The sequence below is a fragment of the Apteryx rowi genome, unplaced genomic scaffold (assembly GCF_003343035.1).
Source record: "Apteryx rowi isolate R43461 unplaced genomic scaffold, aptRow1 scaffold_9, whole genome shotgun sequence".
Lineage (NCBI taxonomy): Eukaryota > Metazoa > Chordata > Aves > Apterygiformes > Apterygidae > Apteryx > Apteryx rowi.
The window spans coordinates 5,565,033-5,589,878 of NW_020451204.1; the positions used below are offsets into that span (position 1 = coordinate 5,565,033).

Here is a 24,846-nt window from a genome sequence, read left to right on the forward strand (position 1 = left end):
TGTTTATTATTGTTTCCAGCAAAGACGAGAAAAGCAAGAGGGAAATTCTCCCTAAGAGTTATCATTAGCTGATGGAGTTACAAATAAAAAGGCAGCAGGTTTTTGGTATAAACAACACTAGAAAAGAGGTGGCAATAGAAGAGGCTTTGTAAAGCAGTTCAGCTGTGGGCTAATGGTAGAACTGAGCACCTGTGAAATGCCAAGGACATGAGGACAGGATTTCTTCCTTGTATTAGTAAGTAATTTGGACCTTGGTGCCTCAAATTCTGTAAAGAACGGTGGGTGCTAAGTCACTTGAAAAGTTGTACACAAATTCTTCGACCTGCTTTAGTCATTTCAAACAATTAGACCCAACATGCTCACAAGAGCATTGGCATGGAGAGCGCTCCTGCAGCGCTGCATAAATGTCAAGTGTTTGCTTCATGCCTGGGAGCAGCTCTAACTGCACGACAACTGACTGCTACCGAACGGTTCAAAGAGAAAAGCAGCACAAGACAGGAGATCAGGCAGTTTGCCTTCCTCATCCTGAATATAAAACTCCTGAAAATTACTCAGAGACACTCACTGACCTCCACAGCCTGCGTCTTAGGCTTGTAGATGACGGTGGAAACATCATCTTAGGTTCACCTCCGGAGATGTACATCGAGGTGACCAACTTATTGACCCACCCAAATGGTGCCCACAGGGAGGAACCCTTCTGCATAAAGTACTAAGATAACTATATACCAAAGCAGATTTAAAAAATAAACAAGTCAAATTCAAGTGCTTCAAAAGGTTTGTGACATGCAAGTCTTTTCAAAGGAATAGCTAATTCTCTCTCCATCTTTGGTCTCATAGTTAAGTAATTTTCCTTTGTTAATCCTATCTGATGATGATTAGAAGTTATGGAAGGTTTGACTTCCCTCCTACAAGTCCCATTAATCCAGCTGGCACAGAAATTTGAGGTCTCTGCTTAGAGTCACTCTAAATACCAGAATATGATTCATGTCTAAAAGGGGAGGTAGACAAGGGAGTCTACCCTTAGAGTTAATAATAAAGCAATTATCAGGGTTGCACAAAATGCTATTCCAGAGCTTGAAGGCCTCTGTAAGAAACCACTTAGGCAAACAGGAAAAAACACCACCTGACTAACCCTATTGAGTATAACAAGAGGGTTACATTAAAAGTGATCTGCTTATGTGCCCCAAAATCACAAGTCTTGAAAGCATTTCAGGCATAACATTTACAATGATAAATGTGCACACAGCACGGCACCCCAGCCGTTCACCAAATTCATGCTCTTTTATAATGCTATTTAAAAAGCAAAAATATTTTCTCCCTTGTCTGAAGTTTTGCCTTCAGAACTTTTCTGCATGGGGAGCAGCCTGAATGGTTCAACTTACAGCAGGTTGAGTCTGCCAGTGATAAAGCCAAGGAGGATTTCTGCAGTACGCAACAGTGATCTGACCCTTCCCCATTGGTGTTGGGCATAATTTGGATAGAGCAAGCAGGACTGGGAGAGGAAGCTGTTGTGAAAATTGAATATTTCTGTGAGCATTGCTGAAAAAAACCCCAAACAAACAAAAAACCAGCCTCCACCTAGGAGGAGCCATGAATACTGACAGGAGACCAGGGGCTCGTTTCATTCAGCAAGACGGGGCATGCTCGATAGCAATTAAGCACATCAGTAAAACCCTTGCCGGAGGCAGAACGTATGCTGCAGAACTGTACCGAAAAGAGAACAGCTGAGGTTAATGCTACATTTTTACACATTACATAGCAAAATTACAATTTACAGCATCAAGAAGGTTGCGACATAGTTCTGAACAATGGATGAACTCCAGCAGTTACAAATTAATGACTTTCTGTAGCTGTGAGCATACTAATCCTATGGCTAAGAGAGGCTATTATCTCTTTCTTCGCTCACTATATGATTAAATATTTACAAAGAGCAGTGAGCCCAGCCACCCAGTAAAGCTTGTCTTGCTCCTTTGTGTTGGGCAGCAGAAAGGTCTCAAAGCACAGGCATAACTTCCCACTCAAGCAAGGTATTATTGCCTGAGGGGAAAAAAAAACCCAGCAAGCCACTTAACTGCTCAGTCCTTCAGATTAAATAGATACCACTTTTTATGACATAGGCGATGCATACTGTAAAGCACAGCCCAGCCATCAGATATCCTTTTTAAAAGCCAATCATAAATATTTTTAACTCATATACTCATTTGCTGTTTTATAGTCTCAAAATCATTTACTTTATCCTCACCCCAACCATCATAAATGAAGTGATAGCAGTGCAACTTGAAAGTAGACTTCAAGAAGGACTGGAGAACGCAGTGGATCAATAGAGGTCAGGTAGCCCATGACAAGGTGACACAAGAAGTGGAAAGAAAACGCATTCGCCGGTAGCAAACAGGTGGACGTGCCTGCTGGGACTGAAATGCCCGTGAGGGAAAGAAGCCGACACAGCAAACCCTGTGGAGCAGAACGGGGACAGAGCTGTGGAGGCTACCAGGAGGTCAGACAAAAGGTTTGAACAAATGAAGGCTATCTGATGCCTAGAGCACCTACCTAATCAGGTGCCATCAAATAAAGATCTTGTAACACAGTTGCTCTCTTTGGAGAGTAGAGGGTTGATCGGGGTGTTGCTTCTGAGGAAGACCGAGGCCAAGAGGACTGGTCTAAACCAACTTTTTAAAAAGGCAACGATATCTAGTTTGCTCCAGGAAACCTTTACTTAGCATGTGCCTAGTAATTTGAGAATTGCTGCCTTGCAGAACGGACCCGCTCCTTTCCCGTGAGTAGCGATTCCCCGCGATGCGCTTCAGCCAGGCCATTGCTCGGCTTTCAGAGCAAGAAAGCCCAGAGGGTTATTAGAAACCGGCTTTATACAGAACTCCAATTCAATTCCCAAACATCAAGGCAGCTAAGCATTTCCACCTTTGAAAATCCAGCCCCCTCGCTTTACAGCTTCGAGTTTCAATATAAAAAACACACATTACTGTAGAATTCAAGCACGCTCTTCAGCAAGCGAAGTTTGCCGCTGATCCATACTTGCAAAATCCGGGTTTCATAACTGGGTTGCAAACTGGCCTAGAAATGCCCTACAACCTACCTGGTGGTAGTAATGCAGATCACTCGTTACCTTTAGCAACGGTTGGTGTCACTCTCAGCGACACAGAGCCCACGTTGTCAATTGAGTTATCTTTAGGGAAAAAAGTCTGGGAACAGATAAGCTTAAAAAGAAGGCTTAGATTGGATGATATCTAATGGAGCTTCTTTAATGAATAAAATAATTTATCTTGACTATGTTCAGAGCCAAAGCAGAAATCGCAAAGCTGTTTTCCTACGGAACAATAATGCGAATGTCCACAGAAGATACTACTGAGCTGGCAAATGCAGTGCTGGATGTGGACGGCTACAACCAGAAAGTTTCATTTCTAGGCTTCCTCGTAAGGGCAGGAGCGCAGACATCCAATTTGAAGCACAGGCTTCAGTTCACTGTCCCATCTCATTTCTAGCAGAAAACCTGACAAAAAGCGTATCAGGGAACAACGAGGGAGTACTTACCTAACCACATCAAGCATGTTGTAGCTACATTTGAGCCACTGCCAGTCTGAGCTGGCACGTTTTTGTGGCACACCATCACATCTTGCCCAGATGCTTGATTGGTCCTGCGTGTAATATAGCGCTTGTTGCTTGATATTGAGCAGAAGCAACCTATGACTTTGGTTTGTGGAGCCGGTTCAAGTGCTTCCACACTACAGTGTCCTTCATCAATTGCCAAATAAATTGCTTTCTGTTAGAAACATCTTCCTGGAGAATTTTTGAGCAACTGTAATACTGAGGACATAAGAGGTTTTTTTTTGTTCTTTTGTTTTTTAATTTGCACAATGTCTGGAGAGAGGAAAAGCTGAAAAGGCAAACTGTACCTCTGTTATTAACTGCTTTATCATGTTGCCAATGAGCAGCAGAACCAGCAGCAAGAGGGTATCCCAAAAATGCAGAAAACCAAGAGCTGTCACATCATCGGAGTAAGCAGGGAGACAGAGGAACGAAGCAGAGCTCACTTTCACAAAAACGGCAATAAAATCGAGGAAGATAAATCTACTACCACAAAAAAACTGAAAAGACAGAACACGATAGGTTCCTGATTATTCAGAATGCATGTTTCTGGATCTTCTAAAAGTATCAGTGATTTCCTATGGACATAGTAACTCCATAAGCACAAGGAACGGCAGTCACTATTAGCTGAGAGAAGCAAACTACGCGGGAGAGGGCCTGATGCATTCGCTGTTGCAGGAAGAGCTCCTCTCAGCACAAACATGCCAGAAAATGGTGCATTTCCCGCTCAACCAATCTGGCAACCATTTAAGGACCATACTCAAATAACTGCAATGATACTTCCAATGTGAGTCGTTGGCCTAGTCGTTGCCTCATTGCAACTGTGCAGTTAAAAGCATTTGAATTGTCTTAATATCCCCAACAGAAAAAATGCTGCAGCAAACTATGCAGTAACTTCATGTCATCTGAAAAGGAAACTACCCGTTATTTGGTTAAATAACTGTTAAACTGTAACTGTGCTACATTTACAGCATTGCAAAAATGCAGTTTTCAAAAGGACTACAAGAAAAGATATTTTCCTCTCGCTGAAGTATTGAAAGCAGAACGCACTCTGCTGGAAATGAAATGGTGGGCGTCTGATGGCATATTTTAAATAGTATTCCTCTTTGTACGTGCAGTGTAATGCCACCCAAGGCGGAGATTTTAAAAAAAGTCTGTAATTTGCAAGTCCATTTCAAAGTCATATTGAGGATGATGTGAAACTCAGGGTAGGATTCTTTAGAGAAATCTCCTTGGAAAACGTGCACGTACCGCAGGGAATCTTTGGATTTGCTTCTCCACACTGGAAGGCTGTTCTGTCTTTTGACATTTCAACGTTGTTTACTCTTTGCACCTAATTTTGGAACTATCGAGCAGTTTATTACAAAGGTGCATCTTTGACAGTGCTCTTCTGCAACCTTCAAGATTTCTAAAATCCCTCGGCATTAGTGTGGGAACTTTTCCTGGTAGCAAGGACACACTGTGTGTTACTTTTACAAGAAGGCATTAATATTGCTCTCAAGTATTAGGGATGCAACCAACGTTTACGTGCGTTAAAGACATTCCTTCATGGTCCTTGGGAAAAACAGGATTTCCCACGGTGATCTGAACAGTCTCAAACCATTGCAAAAAATACCCTGCTTCAAGGCTTCAGGCAGGGATAAGGAGGGAATACTTCCCTTAATAGACTCCCAGCTAGATGGGTTTTTATCTCTTTCCTCTGTATCACCTTCCCTGAAGCATTACAGAGAGGCACAGATGGATCTAGGAGAAGGAAGAGGGCAAAGCTATTTCCCAAGGTCACCTTCTCTTCTTTAGATGCCCAACTAAGCCGATGCTTGGGTTCAAATTCATCACCAAACTTGAAGTCTAAAGAATTCTCCCTCGGGTCAGATGAGCAAGGAGCTTTTGTTTTCACTCGTGGTGTATAACGTGGCTTGATTATAGAGATAACCAGTTTGGTTCTCTCTCAAACTATCAAATGGCATTCATTGAAAAGGTGGAGAGCACCAGTGATACTGTGATCTTCCCTGTCTTTTTGCCACGGCCACAACAATTTGTACTCTGAAAGACTGACACACTTCAGTTCAGCACTGAAGTCTTCAGATTTAATACAGTGTGGCATTAGGGTCACAGGAAAAGCAAACACACAGAAGATCAAAGCATACAACTCAGTGACTTCCTTTTCCTCTTGAATTCTATTTAGTTTAATTTCATTTAATTTTTGCCATGCAGAAGTTAGACATTACCTTACCTAGTCTTCCATGTTCCTTTGTGTTAGCAGAGACACACCGTGGCTTTAATCCCTCTCCAAACCTCCTGAACCTCAAAATTCTCCCGCTTACAGCAAGGAGAGTCGTGACAGAAAACTCCGACCAGAAACCTAGTTTATACGGCTCAAGACAGGCCGATTTTCTAAAATTATGAAACCGCGAGAAGAAAAGGTCTCTAGTATTTTACATTTACACTTACTGCTTGAATGTTTTCAGATCAAATGAGGATATCTGATCCATTATGCTGGGATGATTCCCTCTTCCAGCAAGACACCGGCACAGCTGTCTCTCGCCTTATTCTGTTGAGGGTTTTTTTGTTACTAGCGTTAATGATAGATTTGAATCTGGCAATATCTTTAGTTTGTTTTTTTTTCCAGTTAAATGAACTTTCTTCTTTTGTGTACTGGCACTGGATGAGATTATTAGGACAAAATCGGAAAATTATCCCCACAGTTTATACTCCTAACTTTCACAAATGATAGCTTAGGTTCAGCAGTGTGGAAAACTGAAATCAATAGTCTTGCTGCTTCTGTAATAATGCAAAAGCACTATAAAGATTGTACCCATATTGCTTAGGCTAAAAATAAACATGCACAAACAAATTAAAAAGGATGTACATCAAATATAGATACACCATTCATTTCTGAAGAGCATCATTTGTGCTAAGAGCAGAAGCGCAGTTTTGAGCTAATCAAACATGATTAAAAAATAAAGACAGAACAACATAAGCTTAATTATTATTATTTTAACATGTTAAAAATACAGTCACATCAAAATAGATACACAGTTATAAAACTGTTGCAGATGACATAAGAAAATAGTGTGTATATATTTTATATATAAAAATCTACAGTATTTACTAATGCTGATACATATTTTGGAGTCTTGCACAAATAAATTGTACAGCTTTGTTATGAATTACAGAACGATTGTTAAACACTGGGATTATTACACTTAGCCACAATATTATATACATACATTTCTAAGCTGCTGTAAGCAATCAGAACTAAGGTAAGCCCAAGTCATATTTATCTTCACAATTTTAGTTCAGAGTTTCAGTGTAGTGCTTTGCTACTGTTACTTCGCTGCAGTTTGCAATTTTTAAAATACAAAATTGCCCCATTCATTAAAAATTACATCAGACACATTATATACACAAAAGAGTTTTCTGAAATACACTAAGTAAATGTTAATTCCGTTTGTAAAAATTGTTTTACTTCTGTACCTTAAAACTTACACAGCCAACCTGCAGCAATAATAGGCACTAAAGCTCATTCTTTAAAGGAAAAAAATAAAAAAAAAAGAAGTTATCCATTTCTATGTCTTCAGTTAACAAATCTTACAAAACAAAACACAAACAGGACAGCCTCCCAAACCATCCAAACCTGACGTTGATACCAATGTTTGGTACTAAAGCATTAGAGAACCTCTCTGCTAAGCGCTCCAAGGACCTCTTCTGGCAGGATCCTTGTCCGCCTCAACTCCCATTGGTTTCAACCAGAGTTCGGTGCATTCGGCACTTACAGGACTGCATCCCACACACGCCACTTAGCCGGCAAATTTTTTCACCCCCATTTCACAGTCAATGAAAGGAAAGGAAAACATGAAGCACAAAAGGCTGCAAACACTCATTAAAAATACTTATATTACCAGCAGTCTACTGAGCTTCCTATTAACAGTCAGGATCATTTTAGTGTAAAACAACATACAGTCTCTCAGCAGCCTAAAAGCACAGCAGCACATGCCCAATCGCAGGCACGAAGCTACCGGCTCTTTGGGAAAAAAAGGGCAAAACATAACATGAACTTGACATGACGAAGCTTCGGAGAAGGGACACCGCATATGCGCACAGCTCAGGGAATATCACGTCTCCACCAGCTCTCAAACTCCTGCATATACTGCACAAAAGTGTCAAGGAGCTGGTAATTTCCCCCTACCCCTGAGATGTGGCCCTGCGACTAATTTTAGTTGCACAGCACAGCATGGCAAAACACGAAGGGTGCAGCACCATTTCTGTATCTGGCATTACCTACACTGTGCTCAAATGTTTTGCATATAGGACGGCATTCTGAAAGAAGATTTGGGTGCAAAGGTAAAAACTCCCCACTTCCAAGGCACCTCAAAACCCAGAGACATGCTACACTCAGACTGCCCTGATTGTAAGCACCATTTCTTAGCCAGATTATAGAGACGTTTTTGGCTTTCTGGTTTTGCCAGCCTGCTCCTTCTTGCTGAGGAAAAAGACAAAACAGTAGTTAAAGGACAGGAAATTAACTCTCACATAAGATTAAATTAATAATCCCAAAGCGTCTCTCCTGCCCAGAACAGATACTGGGATACTGAGGCAGTTGTATAAAAATGACAGAGATTCCCATTCATAGTGAATGGCTTATCAAATAAATTATAAAGAAAAATTAATATGAAATAAAAGTACTTCACAAGCTTTGCCCAAAGTTAAATGCATTTACATTTAAATTCTTTAGCTCTTTTCCATATGTGTTTGTGTATATAAGCGCACTCACATGCGCACACACACACACATTCATACAGTGCATTAAAATGTCAGTTAAAATAAAACTTGTAAATGTGTTACAGGTTTTAGGCAGAAAGATCATAACACACGTTATTTAAATTTAAGGTACAATGAGAGTACTAGCCACGTTGTGTATATGATCTTATTGCTATTGCTATGTTTATGTGCATCAGATCACTTTCAACCGCTGCAATGCAAGTCTATGAACTCAACTAGCCTTTAGGGAAAGTCTGAAACATCTTTCAAATAGTGTTGTTATTTTTCAGAGTTGCATGAACTGTCCACATTTCATAGAAGAACCGAGGTGGACTACTAGTGACACAAACTGGTTTTGGTTCTTGTCATTTTAGTAAGTAGAGACAGGTTCTCAGAGGAGCACGGATTCATGCACGGACAATCCATCATTTCTGTTTCGGTAGTGTTGAGTTTGAGCTGATGGGTTTGAGTACTGGTATGGCGGTGAACCACGCTCTTCAAAGGCTGGTGAAGTCCTGTATCTTATTGGACTATCAACAGAAACGGCAGGAAGACTGTTGTCTTGAAAAGGTGTTGACTGAAAATGCTGATATTTCTGGAAATTATCCAAGTGGCCCTTGTTAACATCTTGGCTCCAGGGCTGCCTATATGGCTCATGTCTATATATATATGCAGCATCTGGCCACTCTCTATCTTCTGGTAAGTAATCCACTGGTGGGATTATGAATTTGACCCCTGTGGGGGACCTTGAATTGCTGGGATAAGCATCAATAGGGGCTACTTCTATCTGACCAGGGCTTGGTAAAAAAGAATTTTGGCGACTGGCAGGGTAAGAATTCATTTGTGATTTATCCGGAGAATAATCTATGGAAACAAAAGAACCATATGGCCTACCAGAAGGGCTGGTTCGATTCCCAGGGTAATGCAGGGGAATAGAGCTTGTATTGCCTATGCTGGAGACATGCTTTGGAGGATTTCCATGGTAAGTAGGTGGGTTACTGTAAGATGGCAGTGGATGCTTTACATTCAATCCATGAGGTGATCCATCAAATTGGGACGAATATTTTGGAGATCTGGGTTGTGAAGTGAAGGTGTAGTTATTGGATATTTTTAGCGGAGTCGGTATTTTTTCAGTTTGCTTTCTTGGACTGTTAGAGTATGTTACATGCCTAGGACTTTGTGGATGAGCTCTCTCCAGCATCTCTTCAACAAGATTCTCATTTTCATGATCAACTTCTGGAACATTGTCATACTGTGATGCATTAGACCCTCGCTTACCTTCATCAGCATCCAAAACCCTCATCTTTTGCTTTACATTCAAAGGCTGTGTTTCTCCAGGACTTGGTGGTGAGGCTGAAATAGAATGGTTTATTGGCCTTCCTTTCACCTCTGCAGCAAGTTTCATAGTCTTTTCAATTATTTTGATATCAGATGGTTTATTCCACTTCGGTACAAATTCCCTTCTTGTATTTGAAGTAGCATTAGAATTTTGGTTAGCAGCTGCATTATTATATTGTCTTGAGTTGTCTTGCCCTGTTTGCTGAGGTTTTCTTCTGATATCTACCTCATTCTTAGACTGATCGCTCTGTGTCTCTATTGGTCGAGGCTTCTGCTGTTTTAAAGAAGGCTTTTTTTCCAGTGAATTAACTCTTTTTCGGTTATTTGGTGAACTTTCCAATCCTTCTCCAGGAGGTGGTCTCCTCTCTGTCCTTCTTGTTGTTTGTGTACCAGTGTTGTTCTGTCCATTGAGCATTGGAGTGAAGTTAAGCACAGCAGGCTGAGGTCCTGGTGGAATTTGCCCCAATGGCTTCTTTGGAAATTCATCTTCTTTACCTAAAATAAGAACAGTAATAATGTAAATTCACCTTTGTACAGAAGTTTGCTTGTGTGACTTCTAGAGCAAACTAAAAATAACTACCGACTCAGTTATCCAAGCCTCTCTCTATGTCACCATTCTGCTAAACACCTCAAAGGTTTTTCTGTATATCCACATAACACAGACTTTGTTCAGGCTCTCATCTCTCAACCAGTTACTCTAGTCTTCCTTTCTGCAGCTGATGCAATCTCGACAAGCTTTTGTTCATTCATGACACTGCTGCGAAAAAATCATTTTCAGAGATGATACTTCAGCTACTTTACCTACCCTGTATGCACCCCTCCTCCCACTGCCCCATCATCACACTAAATAAAAACTACTTTCTTCACTTTCAGGATCCTTTCTGAGATCTCTCTCCCCATCTATCATCTTCCATTCACTCATCTCTTCATATTTACCTTTGGTATGCTACACTGTCAGCTCCTCCCTCACAGGCACTACCTTCCTAACAGACATCCTTGAACCTCCTCTCACTTCTTGTGTTTGCCTGAAGCTCCCCTTAACATCTGCACAGTTACGTCCTTGTTTTGCTTCAACCCCTGGTTAGAAATCTCATTTTCTGTATTAAAAAGCCACAGTATATCTAAGAGACTCCAGACAGATTTATTATTTTTTTCAATTCAGTTTTTTATCAGGTATAAAACAATCTAAGTAGCTAATACTGATATCGTCTACATGACGATTGTAGTTCAAAGTTCAATGGGCAAGTTTTGCCAAACACTATTACCAAGGACATCATTTACAGTGTGAGGACGCAAACGGAGAGTTGTCTCATTTTGGAGCTCAACATATCGCAACAGCCACTGGCAAACACCAGCACTGTGTAAGGACTCAAAATAGTCCAGGTTGGAACTACGCAGAGAATAAAGAAATGTTTCATTGTTTGACATTGTTGATATAACAATTTACATCAAGCTTTCACTGAAGTCTTTCTCCCTAGCAGTCCACACCCTTCTCATCCTCAGTGACATTCATATGATAAAGTCTTTTATTGTATCCACTTACATATAACTTCTTTAACTATGTGTAATACATTTCTTTCCCATTATAAGTAAAGGTCAAATACTTATTGTTAAATTTATTAATTTATTTAATGTTCAATTTATCAAAAAATAGACTTTTAAAGTCAGCATAACCAAACAAATCCCACTGTGTATCCATTTATTAAGTAAAACTCTACTGAAAGGAGAGGAAAAAAAGAAATAACTGCTTTGTTATGCAAAGAAATTATACAAAAAGGCTGTCAGTGAAATAATTTTGTTTAATTCTTGCTTCTTCCCAAGAGACAAGAAATACAGAACCTCTCTCCATCATCAAAGATCTTAAAGTTAAAGTTTGTTTCTCACTCTTACTAGTTATTTACGAATAAATTCATATGTCTATACGGGTTCACATGAGTAAACACATAAATGTGTCTATCTCTAATATGAGTGCAGTGGTTAGAAGCATTAAGAGAACCACATTAATTTTTACAATCAACATTATGAGTTCCATCTTTGATGACTGGTTCATGGTAGAGGTAGACAAGAGAAAGCCAGCAGCCAAAGTCAGTATTATAACAGCATCAATGAACTACCAGCAAGAATCAGTTGCCATATAAACTAAAAGAAAACTTACAGTTTGGGCCAGCTAGAACATAACAGGAGGACAGGAGAGAAAAATACAATGAGGCCACGTGTGCTGACAAAAATCACTAAATAAAAAGTACTTAACAGAAGTCTGGTTTTGCCAAACAATTAAATTAGCTTTTTCTCAATTTCCAAAGTCTTCGCACGAGGCCAATGGTCAGAACCTGACCCTTTCCTTCAGAAATGCACAACAGCAAAACTTCCACTTGCACTCCAGCCTCCTTGGGTTTGCTGTAGAAACGCCCTCCACTTATTTTCTCCTAGTTATCCTCTAATCAGTTAGGATCATACAATTATTTAGCTACGCAAACCTACTCTCTTCCAGGGAAAGTGGTCAGCGTCTACCTATTACCTTAAGAAGTTGCACATGCTGAGCACCCGCCGCAATGACTTGTCCCCCACGTGTTAAATCACCTTACAGGATTGTACAACTGGCACACATAGGAGTTATGGGATACTATAAGAAAACGACCCCTCAATCTCTGTAAATTACTTGATTACACAAAGATAATTTATGTTTTTGTATGCAATAAATTCTTTAGAATATTTTAGAATAAATTCTTTAGCAAAATGATTTTTCTTCCATTCTTGAAGTTCAACCATTCAAGCTACATAAAAAACCTGAAGACAAGTTCATCTAGTAACTGCAATGCTTCCTTTGTTTGTACAAAGATGTTAAAAGCATCAAACATTTTCCTTTCTTCCAGCTTCTACTCTTCAAGAAATGCAGACAGAGCAATATGGGATCCTTTGAAATACACTTGCTTGTACAAAAAAGGGGTGTTTTCTTTTCTTTTTCTTTTTTTTTAATTTCACACACTTAAGGTTCTTATTACCATTAAGCTCTAATAAAACTTAAGTGAGAAAACTGCAGATATTTTTACTGAATTCTATCAACACTGCTTTGAAGATCACATTCTGTCATCTTTCCTTCATATTTCAGGTAAAAGACCACATTACAACTAGGTACATATGGTCCACACTGTTTAGATGTGCCATGCTGTAACAGGAATTATAGCTGTACAATGAATATCAGAGCAGTCTTACCATGTCTGTTGTGAAACTGTTAAAACCTGGAAATTAATTCACATACTGAGTAACGGTCAAAGTGTTCAAAGACAACAATAGCTCATTTAGAAGAAAACGGTTGCATGCTAACAGCATGACACTAGGCTTTTAGCTTTTTATATGTTGGTAATACTGGAGCTTAGCACTTGCAGAGGAAGCAAAAATATGGAACAATGTGTATGTGTGGAAGGGAGGGGTCAGTGGGAGTAATGGGGAAAAAAAGAAATATGGTTTTATATCTCAGCTACAAGGCCTCCAAAGAATTTGCATGAACTTAGCTCACACTGAACAGACATAGACTGCTTAGCCAACAGCATTTGCATCTCAAACTTTAGGAAAGGCCTTATTGCTGGAGACACTCAATTTAGAAATCAAAGATAAAAAGCACATGCCTAGGTTTCAAAAATGCCTGAGCTATCATCTGCCTCCTGTCATACCAAACATCCAAAGGAAAGGAGCTCTACCAGGATTCACGATGCTGCAGCACAAAGACATCCACCAAAGTGGTCACCTTCGAAAGGTAAACTAAGTTGTTTTAAACTGAAAACATGTATTTAATTCTAATTTTAAAAAATACATATAAAATATATACATACACACATTTCATTCTTGAAAACAAACAAAAACTCCTAAAGTTTTTTTTTTAAATGACAAAATTAAACAGGAAGAGAATAACTAAATCTATCACCATGCATGTTCATACAAGGAGACATTCCTCAAATGCACAGAACAGCATGCAAACTATGCCTATGAATGTTTCAGGCAGGCCACTGTCATCAAGAATAGCAACAAAACAATGATGTTGCATGCTGGCAAGAATGAGAGGAAAAAAAGGAAATAAAAGCAAAAAGCTGAGTAAAAGAAACCGCAATGCAAAAGCAAACAGAAGAAACTAAGTCACAACAAATATCTCTGCTGGTAAGATCTTGCCAGAGAAGCATGCAAAAAGCACTTAAGAGTGCATATCTTCTTAAGAGCTACATATCTTTTATCTATCTATCCATTTTCTTTTCCAAATCTGCCTAAAACCTTACATGCAGCTTCAGCCCTCAGCTGCACCACTTCAGCTAAACTCGTTGTTCAAATCCCTCAGATCTCAGTGTGCAGAAATTTTGTTTGGATGTTTTCAAGGACCTTAAATTGAATCTGCTTGTGCTGTTGAACCTGAGTTAATTCGTTATCTGGCCATACCTGTCTGACCAAAGAAATAAGAATAGAGGCATTTCTGAATTCCACAAAAAGTATTTCTGGGGCAAGTGCTTTTCTGGGCAAACTATGATTTTTACACACAAGGTTTACAGACATTTTAAAAGAAGAATTTAAGAGCAAAGCTGTCCAGTTCAGCAGCAACCTCTATCATCATCAAACCTGTGGGCACACTGTGCCTATGTCTTCTGGAGCTAAGCGGGCAATCAGGTGTGTCCTGGGCCGCCAGGATTTGCACGAGATGTAGAACTGGATAATTCTCATTCTTCTCTCCCCACTTCCTTCAACAAAACAGATTTCTAGACAGTTTGTTTATTGGGTTTTCCCAAAGACAAATGTGATAGCTTATATCATAATTTACAGAGCTGGTCCTACGGGATTTTCTATTCTTCCTTGAAAAGAAAGGTAGTGATTTAGTTGCCCTGTTTGTAGCAACAGTGAAAAATAAACGAACAAAGAAAAATGGGTGGAGAGGGCAAAGAATGAGAGAAGAGGAAGTAGAGGGAGAGAATTTAAACAAAACAAGAACAGGCAAGTGTTTGTTTGCTGCAGGGAAACATAATACCTGACATGAAAAGGAGCAAAACAAATATGAGCAGATCTGTCTATTTCCCAAAAGATAAAAATTCAAGTCATATTAAAGAAAGTTTTATTCTACTGACTTATTCCTGCTCTAACAAGTCTTGGTCACCACCCAGTGGAAGTCGATCTCAACTACAGGACTTTACAGATAATTGCTTTAGGAGGCACTAACAGCCTCATGCATTGAATAGCAGACATATAATTGGAGTAAAGTGCTTTAAGTGCTCTCTCTGGTGAACAACAGTCTAGTCCTTAATTTTCAGCACCAGAATACATGCACTTTGACTGTTCTAACACAGTTTTCAAGGATGGTAATGGTCATAAAAACAACTCTTAAAATGACATCTGGATATTTTGTGTTTATTTTGCACCATCGACTTCCCAGCTTGCTTGCTCAGTTTACAAGTCCAAGAGAATTTTAAAGAAATTTAAGTGCTTGCACCAGAAGCTCCGACTGCTGTCTGAAAGTCAAACTCTGTTCCTCCTCCTTTATATGCCATCATCGGCAAAGGAGATGCTGAAATGAAATCTTGGCTGACAACTTGATGGCGGTGGAACCAAATACACAGTTTGCCCCTCTGCAGCTATGCCAATTCTGTAGCACTGACACTAACAAAGAACTTACTTTATAAACCTCTGCGTTTAGATAAGTAGGGGAAAGATTAACAAACTTGGTGGTCAATCCGAAGCTACATGTGGCTAGCTGTATGTCTGCAAAGTATCTTAAAAATAAAAAATTCTAAATTCAGTCAATTAATTTTACATCACTAATTCCACTTTCTTTTTCCTGGGAACTCTGACTTCTTGAAAAGGTCTGTCAAAGGACTACGAACAATAACCATGATAACTACCTGGATCATATTTAACAAAAATATGTAAGTTTTAAACAGCAAAGATTTTTAAATGATGCAAAGCCAATGTCTAAAACTGCTCAAAATAATACCATTCCATATTCCAATTTCCTTCATAGTACTGTAAAACACTCATACCACACCAGAAACAAGGCAGAAAAATTAGTTGATTAAAATGTGAAGTGCATTGTATGAAATAGCTACTTGTGTATTCCTGACACATAAGCGAAAAATCCAAAATTCCTCTGAAACAAAACAAAATCAAAAGAGACACAGCATTAGAAACAGTAAAGTCAAGCTGAGCTACATATCACTATCATTTTGGCTATCATAAGATTAACAGCAGAGATAAGACATTATTTAATAGACTATTAGTTTAGTATATATTTCTGGACTGCCACAGATTATTTAGAATAGACAAATATATGACTAAGATATTGATAATAACTGTCATTAAAATTTAAATTTAAAGACAAACAGCAGATAAACATTTATAAATCTGTGGCAACCATAAGATTCAAACTTCTTTGCTTGTTGTCCCTGAATATAGAAAAGACTGGGAGAGGCAACTATGTCAGATGGAGTTTAAAGCAGGTGTTACCCCACACAGAGATAACTAAAATGATCAAGAGGACAACAGCAGACTCTAAATTAGGCAGTATTTCTTTAAACTTAAGGTTCAAGACCTTTTTCTCTGAATTAAGGTCTACTAAACTTTCAGTCATAAAAAACTGAAAGTCCCAGGATCCACCTCTCCTCCCTTTTCAGGGCATCTTGCATCAAAACATGGGTCAGAAATTGTCTCAAGAGTAGACCTGAGGGCCTCCAGTCTTGATCTTGGGCCTGACTGACTTAGCTATGAAACAGTAGATTATTGAACTATTTCATTCATGTACTTTTATGTAGAACATAGAACTTTCATTAGTAAGTACTTTCATTTATTACAGTCAGACACTACATATAAACACCCAATCAATATATTGTTCATTAAACTACATTATTTATTAATAGCAGTCCTACAGGAATAACTTATGGTAAAGCAGGAAATTTCATCCATATTTTGTGAGCATTTCAAGCATTTTTTTGCTGTTGTTTTAAATAAAAGACATGAAAGAAGGAGAAAAGAAAGGAAAGAAACTGCGTCAAGAAATTTTGGAAATCAACAGCAGCTCCCAAGGAAGTTCCTTCCGCTATGCTCTAGACATTGTCCTTAAAACAAGGAATAGATTTGCCCACCCTGCTTCAGATCTGGCTCCTTAAGAAGATGTAAACAGGAGTCACACGGATTTAGAGGAGGGTGCTACTCGAGAACCTGCTGTGGGGTGGAGACCCTTCCAGGCAACCCAGAAAATATTAGGCCATCCTTTCCTACTAAGTCTGACTGAGAATACGTCAGAAGAAGTACCTTAACGGACCGTTTATGCTGTATAACTATTGCAGCTCGTCCTCTGAGGGCTTGATAAGCAAGTGGCTTGCCAAGAAGCAGTGTATTTCTCCATATTGTCTACTGTCACCACACAGTCCCTGCCATGTAGACACCTACCTTGGGTTTTTGAACAGCCTGTAGCTTAGGAGCCATCCTCTGATGGTCGTCCCTGCAAAGTACAGGCTATCCTATACTGACCAGCACGTAGACTGGAATTTACCAGGAAAAGGGATGAAAATCTGCACTCTGCTTTATGCAAAATAGCCCTGGCAGTGGCAAAGGCATTCAGCTGAGGTCCCTAAATTAGCATGATCCATTCAGCTGCGCCCCAGAACATCAATGTTCCAGTTGAGCATTTCAAGGGTTTTATCGGTGAGAAAGCAAAGAATTTCCCCTCCTCTCTCTTCCGGAGAGAAAAAGGAACTCTCTAATTCAGTGGGAGAAACCACAGGAGCAGCAAGCCAGAGAAAGCCACCTCAGACATAGCCAGACATCCACTTTAAGGTAATGCAAAAGTTAATATCTCTTAATATCCTACCACAGTTTACCCTAGTAGGGCAGGAAAATCTATACAGCCTAACAAAGGATGCCAGATGGAAAATTCCACAGAGTTTAATTAGCTCGCTGCTATTCCTGGATGACAGATACTGATGCAACTGTCTGCTGGAGATTTTTTTTTTTTTTAACACTCATTTTTATTTTAGTTCTCAGTAATTAAAGGTGTAATTGTTGCTCAACGTAAAATATACAAGACATGAAGCGGCGCTCCAATTTCAGCCGAGAAAATGAAAATAAACATTATTTTCCTCAGACTACAACAAATACACAAGCCAAGAGTCTGGTATTTTTGTGTGTATTTCTGCATGACATATAATGATTTCCTAAGTTCTATGTAGAACTGAAAGAAAAATTGTAAAGACAGACTGAAGGTAGCACAGATAGTAGAGTCAGACACACACGTGAGCAAGGCTGAATGTCTAGAGAATGCTGAGAACCTGTAGAAAAATATTATTGCCTGAAGACAGTGATTAGTAAAACCAAAATGAACATCAGAGTTGAGAAAAAAAAAAAAAATCAACGGCTTGTGAAATTCATATGAAGAACAAATGAGGCAGTCTCACTCAACTACAGATAACAGCAGACAAATCAGTTAGATTTCCAAAGATTAGGAGAAAGGCATTTTATATTTATTTTGTGAAAGGTTAAGTAATGTTCCCATTTACCCCGGCAAAAATATACCACGCAGAAAGACTTTCCCAGGCTACCTTGAAATGAAAAAGAAAAAAGCTCACTTCCTCATCCAGCACTGAAATATATTTCACTTTAGCTTAGCTTTCCTTATTTTTATTTTAAAATTAAACCATTCAGGATGAAAAAGAGGCATTTTATTGACACTGATGTTGCTTTAGCTATCCAAAAGAAAGACCCAATATGGCTCAAAATAATTGCTGCCTTATCAGGTACTCACATCAAAAGTCACTTCTTAAGCATACAAGGTATGAAACCCAGCAACTTGCATCCCATTGCCAGAACGTCTCAGCAAGGAGCTGTATTTGCTACCTTTTGCTTTGGGCCTCTACAAGAAGATTCTTTATGTCTCACACTATGTTACTGCACAGCAAGGTGGAGGTTGGTTCACGTGAATGTGTTTCACATTCTCCCAAAAGAGAAGCCTTAAAACCAAGTAAGTTAGGAACAAACTTCCTGCCTTCGTTTTTTCCATCAAGCAAATTTCCAGTAAATTCTCTATTTTCCCCAGCAATTCTTAACAAAAGTTACCCATATGTGATTTGCTAGACTGAAAAAAAACACTACCTCAATCACATAGCAATCTATCAAACCTCTCCTTACTCCACAGCTACCACATCTCCAAGTGGAAACCAGAAACTTCTCATTGGTGAATTTCTTTTATCACTTCCATGAAAAATCCACCCAACCACAAACAAGTTCAGCTTCTGAGAGGGAGGTGGGGGGAACCCTCACTGTTCACACAAAATCATGAAGAACTCTGTATTTAAAATTTAACAGAAAACACTCCAACGACCCTATCTTCCTTTAGCATGATAGAGTGGAATTGACGCTAAAAGACAAAGTTGGTCAGTGACATATTTGCTCAAATCCAGTCACCATGATCAAGCATCAGGCGAAAAAGATGTCTGACAAAGAAGGCAACTGAGGAGTAGTGCTGAAGGGAGCAACTTACACTGAAGAATGAGAAAGGACCAAAACCTAGCTTGGAAAAGAGGATGGAGAGAAGGCAGGATGGAGAGAAGGCAGGATGGAGAGGCTGTGATTAGAAAGGGGGAGAAACAGTGAGAGCAGGGATATGGGGAGGACCTGTGGAGTCACTGATCAGGGAGTCTACGGATTGGAAGGAACGAGAAGACAAGAAGGAGCAGGAACTAGGCTTGCTGGGACCTACGAGGGGTGGGAGAAAGTATGATGGGAGAAATGTTACAGAAAGTCACAATGAGGGAAAAAACTAACAACAGGGAACAAAAGCAGCTAGAAACATGGGACAAGAAGCCAAAATGATGGGAAGCAAACGTACAGAAAGTGTCTGACTAGGCCAGACAGACAAGTCTGCTGAAGAACCTGAAGAAATGCATATCTATTAGTGATGAGTGGCCCTGAAACAGCTCAATACTGCATGCAATAAATAAGGGCTACAGAAAAATTAAGCTCTGTAACAAAACTACAACTTCAAATAACTTCAAGAACATATCACAACAAGGCTACATAGTCAACCTTTATTCCGACATTTCTTACTTTCTGAAAGCTAACCTTAACAACTTTATTTTAAGGTCATTTCTGCCATATTTTTGTAACTTTATAAGTTTATTTTATAAATTATTTTATAAATTAACAGGCATAAGAAGAACTGTGAATAATTACAAGAAAAAAATTAAAGATATTGGCCATAGGGATAGAAAAGATAATAGAATCTCAATACAGGAAGAAGAGATCCATCACACATCTCAAAAGCAGCATTCAGAGAAATAACTGTCCCTGCTCTGCAACTGAAAAGCACACACAAAGGCTGAGAACAAATGAAGAAAGCAATCCAGTTAAACACCCAGAAGATCCATCACCCGCAAAGAATTCCAAAGCTGGATTTGGCTAACAGGAGAAAGTATTTGACCTGGTTTATTTCACAGCTAATCACGCTGCAGAACAATTTAGAGTCTCAGAAAACATGCTGCTTCCAATAATTGGGAACCTTGATTTTTAATCTTCTGTCTTGCACGTATTTCCATCCAAGTTAATAAAATTATCAGAACATGGGATGCTTTAAAGTACCCTGCACATAAAGTACTTCGTCATTAGCTTGCAACCAGTAAATAAAATACCAAAAAAGAGCAAACTCATGAAATGAAGTATGCTGTTTTTCAACTGTAAAATATTTTGGGGAAAAAAAAAACACTATGCACTGATGAAAAAACAAACATTTGCATAATTTTTAGCAGCATGAATTAACACTTTAAAAATGGACCATGTGTGAACAGCTCTGGGCTTCTAAATCTGCATGTGTTCAAGTCTCTTACCAGCTGCTGGTAAATCCAACTTTGCTCGTTTCAATTCTGACATAGAATTTTGGAGCTGCTCTATTACAAAGTCATCTTCATAGAAGAAATCCTTGGCTAGAGTCTCCTGCAGAAATTCTACAAGCTCTTCCATTTGTAATTTCATCAAATGCTCTAGGTAAGAAGAAAATATTAGAGATTAAAAATATCTTGAGGATGAACATTAAATTTAGAAGATGTACTTAAGACATTAGATGTTTTTATAAATTCTCCAATAACTTTCAGGGTGGAATGAAAAACACCTATTAATTAAGCAGGAAATAGAATTCTACACTAAATAAAATCTATAAAATACATTAAAAAATCACTTGCAAATTCACATGAAAACGCTTTCCACTTATTCTCTGCTTAAGACAAAGTTTTCTAAAATGGAGCATCTTCACAAAAAATAAATCAAAGTCACCCTCTTTCAGCCTTCCTATGTTATGTTCAACAGTTTTACAGGTCTTTATTTTTCAGCCTGCATCCTCAACTTACAAAACACTGTTGAAGATCTACAAGAAGTTCATCCTCCCTCTGTTTAAAAGCAGTGAAAGAGTCCAAAATTGACATTTAAAGTATCTTCATTCATAACTGAATGAACTTCCAATGAAAAGAGTATGGCAGTTCTCAGCTTAAAGCCACTGCTTTAGGCTCTCTGAAAATTCAGGTACTTTTTGCTGCTTCAGTTAATTCAGGTCACATTTTGAAAGTCATTTTACAGTTATCAGTTACAGATTTATTTTTCTTTCCCTTTTTTACAGAGCAATAAGACCACAATTTCCACACAAATGTATTTTGCTTGCAAGGCTGTAACTATGTACTTATACGGTTTCTTTAAGCGTATGTATGCTATCAAAAGTTCCAGAATGTAAACATTTTATACTTAAACCACCAAAACTTTTTTACCGCTGTAATAAAAATGCTCTTGGCAAGTATTGCACAATGACATTTTGTTTGGATAGCTATACTATCAACGCTTTTAAGGGTAGACACCAATGCGAGCAGAGACTGGAAAACAAATCGGAATTTGATTTTTCTTCTGTCATCATCTCTGCCAGTCCCTACTGCCTCTAGTCTAGTCTCTGTCAACATAAGCTAGGCTTAGTGTTTTGATTATGCAGAAAGTTGCTAGGTACTATAACGCAAGCAAAGCTGCACTAGGACTTTTTGCTCATTTTTTCCCCATAAAAACCAGGAGTGATCAAAAAAATTTTTCAAGTAGATGTCTATCCGTAAACAAAGAAGATGAACCAAAATGCTAAGCCTACCAACTTGCCTCCAAATGTTCAGCTTTCTTAAGTACAATAACTACAAGTGACAACATTTTTCATTTTTCAAAGCCATTTACAAACTAATGAACGCACCCCGGTGAGACGGTGATGTACTATCACCACAGTTCAATAAGGGTAAACTAGCAAGTAAATTAAGACATCAATTGTGCAAAAAGCTCCATGCAGACCTCTGAATTTACACAGAGTTAAATGACTTCACTGAGAAAGCCAAAGTCACAGAGGAAAATTTTATCAAACTCAAGCTACAAGGTAATTTACTGAGAAATGCCCAAGTAATTTAGAAGCTAACATCCATTCTCAAAAACTTTTGGAGTCCTTTGGAATTTATGGCACTAAATCACTTCGGGGCACCAGGCATCGAAGCTTTGGACAATTCTCTCTTCTCTTCACAATTCTAAATCCTAGTTTCTCTGTATGAAAGAGATGGAAGAAAAGGCCATCCGGGCAGTCTATGAAAATTTTGAATTTGAATTACATTCTCGGATAAACAATGTATAAAATGAGATATATACACTGCTGATTCCTGGCTGCTGGTTTGTTTGTTGATAGACCTCCAGGTATTTAGTGGCACAAGACATAGGCTTTAGTCTCTGGATTCTGTGTGCATTTTTTCATTCATATAAATCCTGTTGTGGCTAACAAACCATTTCCAAACCATGGAACCAAAATATTTTTTCCTCATTTTCTAGAAACAGCCACACAGCTCACCTTACATTGATGTTTAAAATAACTAGCTTACTGTAATAAATCTTATATTTCTCTATGAGTTGCTTACATTCACTAGACACAATTAGTGAAAATATAAAAATTTTTAAAGTCCTGTGCTGTAACTGTACTTGTCTAATCATTTAACAGAAGTATGATTTTTGGGCCAACTGTAACACCATCTAAAAGCTCATTGCCATGATTGTACCATAGTTTTCTTTTGGCAATCATACACAGTAATAACACAAAGATTTTGATCTTTTTGTGCATAGGGAGAGAAAAATACTCATTATAAATAGCATAAGCAAATAAGGGAAACTAAGATTTTCACAAAAGATCAGGCTACTCAAAATAAGAGCATAACCAGCTGAATCCCTGTTTAGTATTGAAGTGTTTGAGAGATTTCTTACTTCTGTGTAGTTTCATAATTGTGTAAGACATAGCAGTGAGAACCCGCTCTCCTTCAAGTATGTAGATATCCCATATCCTGAGGCTTAATGTAAAGGGAGTCTGCAACAACAGAATCAGCCAACAGTGTGAACACAGTCTGTCCCAACCCACAATTAAAAACAGAAATAGAAAATGGAAAACATACTCACACGATCAAGGAAACATTGGAAAAACCACTTTGTTGAGTAAAAGCTAGTGGAAACCTCCTGGGAGTCCTGTTGGAAAAAAAAAAAAGAGTTCAAAAACACTCACAAGAATCTAGAAATACCTTGCACTGTCCATGAAAAGATATTTTGCTCACTGATCAAATGATCTTCTGGCTAAAGTACCCTAATGTTCTGTTCTTCGTACAGAATTAATTCAACTACATTAAGCACTGTTGCTTCACTCTAACAAATACTATTTCTCTCCTTTATAGTTTCTCTTCATCAACTTCATCTTAAGAAACACGTGCTTGAAGATGCAGAGGGGTACAAACATATCTTAGACCTTCATCTTATTCTTGGGACAGGGATAGAAGAGAATTAAATCCTCTCTCAATAAAATAAATCAACTATGTTCTGGAGCAGCCAGAGTCTGGGTCTCTGGGTCTCTTTGGTCCTTCACTTCTCTGCTAATAAGGCTGCCAATTCATGCCAAACGTTGAAACGATTTTGTGACAAAGACACTTATCTACCAGAAACCAGTCTAAGACAATCAATTTGTTTAAACACAAGACCTCAAAATAGCACCTAGACTGATACTGGATTTCATTGCTTAACTACGGGGCTCAGTTTCCACATGGCCCATATGGCATGCCAGTCTTTTCAGATATGGCTCCAGCCTCATTGCTCCATAGTAGCCCTTTTAAGGTGTTTGTGCAGTTAGAGGAAAGAAGAAAGTAAAAGTTCAAAAGTTAAGAAATTCTAAATTTTAACTACTGGATAACGTAACATTCCATGCTTGTGACATTTGGCTTTACCACAGATTTAAAGTATCCACAGTGAGAAATGATGAAAAACAATTTCTAATATTAATACAACTGAAATAATATTTATGAGCTGTTTTCATTTTGAGTCCTAAAAAAAAAAAAAAAAAAAGACAGAACAAAAACCTTACTTTGAGATTTTCTAACCTATAAGAATGATCATCAGCCTACTGAAAGAAAAAGACATAATGGACACTTGATACAGTTCTATTAAATTTAGTGACACTGAACTAATTCACACAAAAATAGTAATACTTCCTGATTTAAAACTGAAAAGAAAAAGATATAATAAATATATATAAGTAATTTTTCCCAGACCACTCCCAATAAAAGTGGCCAAGAACTCTCTAAGAAGGGAGTTATCAAAGCATTTAATTTCAATTAGGTTTTTCAATTACTTAAGCAACTTTTTTGCAGATCTTTTTCAAGTCTTTTCATCTTGCATCTACTGTAAAAAATGAATCTACAACTTTCTTTTCAGAGCCAAGTCAGTTACAGAACTGGTCTTGATTTAATAAACTTTTTTTTTTTTTAATGTGACAAGATAGTTTTATATGACTAATTTTGACTTGACCTTTTAATATAAGATTTTTTTTCCTAACCAGATATGCCTAATTCTATGTTTTGTGCAAGTCTCACAGCATGTTGTTAAAAAAGTCATTAAATTCTAGTTTATAATACAACAGGTACACATTAGAAACGATTCATCATTGTCAAGGTGCTAGTTTGCTCCTCAGTTGCTTTGTTTTTGCTAGGGAGATAAACATACTAAACAGAAAATAATATATTCCTGAGAAAATAATGTTTGTAAGCAGCTACAAGGTGTAGCTCTTACAAGGTGTTGCTGCACCTAAGCATCTCTTAACTA

General features: G+C 38.3%; 1 protein-coding gene across 2 annotated transcripts in view; it reads right to left on the reverse strand.

Annotated features, from left to right (window-relative positions):
- Window positions 1-6,577: 6,577 nt before the first annotated feature.
- The window catches only part of USP6NL (USP6 N-terminal like), a 119,053-nt gene continuing 100,784 nt past the window's right edge, over window positions 6,578-24,846 (reverse strand). For both annotated transcript variants that reach the window (XM_026091278.1, XM_026091279.1), the window contains 4 exons: window positions 23,161-23,226; window positions 22,972-23,071; window positions 20,544-20,696; window positions 6,578-10,194 (listed from right to left, as the gene is read on the reverse strand). In XM_026091278.1, the coding sequence (XP_025947063.1) occupies window positions 8,753-10,194; window positions 20,544-20,696; window positions 22,972-23,071; window positions 23,161-23,226 (1,761 nt within the window). In that variant the 3' untranslated portion in view covers window positions 6,578-8,752. The remainder of the gene's footprint in view (window positions 10,195-20,543; window positions 20,697-22,971; window positions 23,072-23,160; window positions 23,227-24,846) is intronic.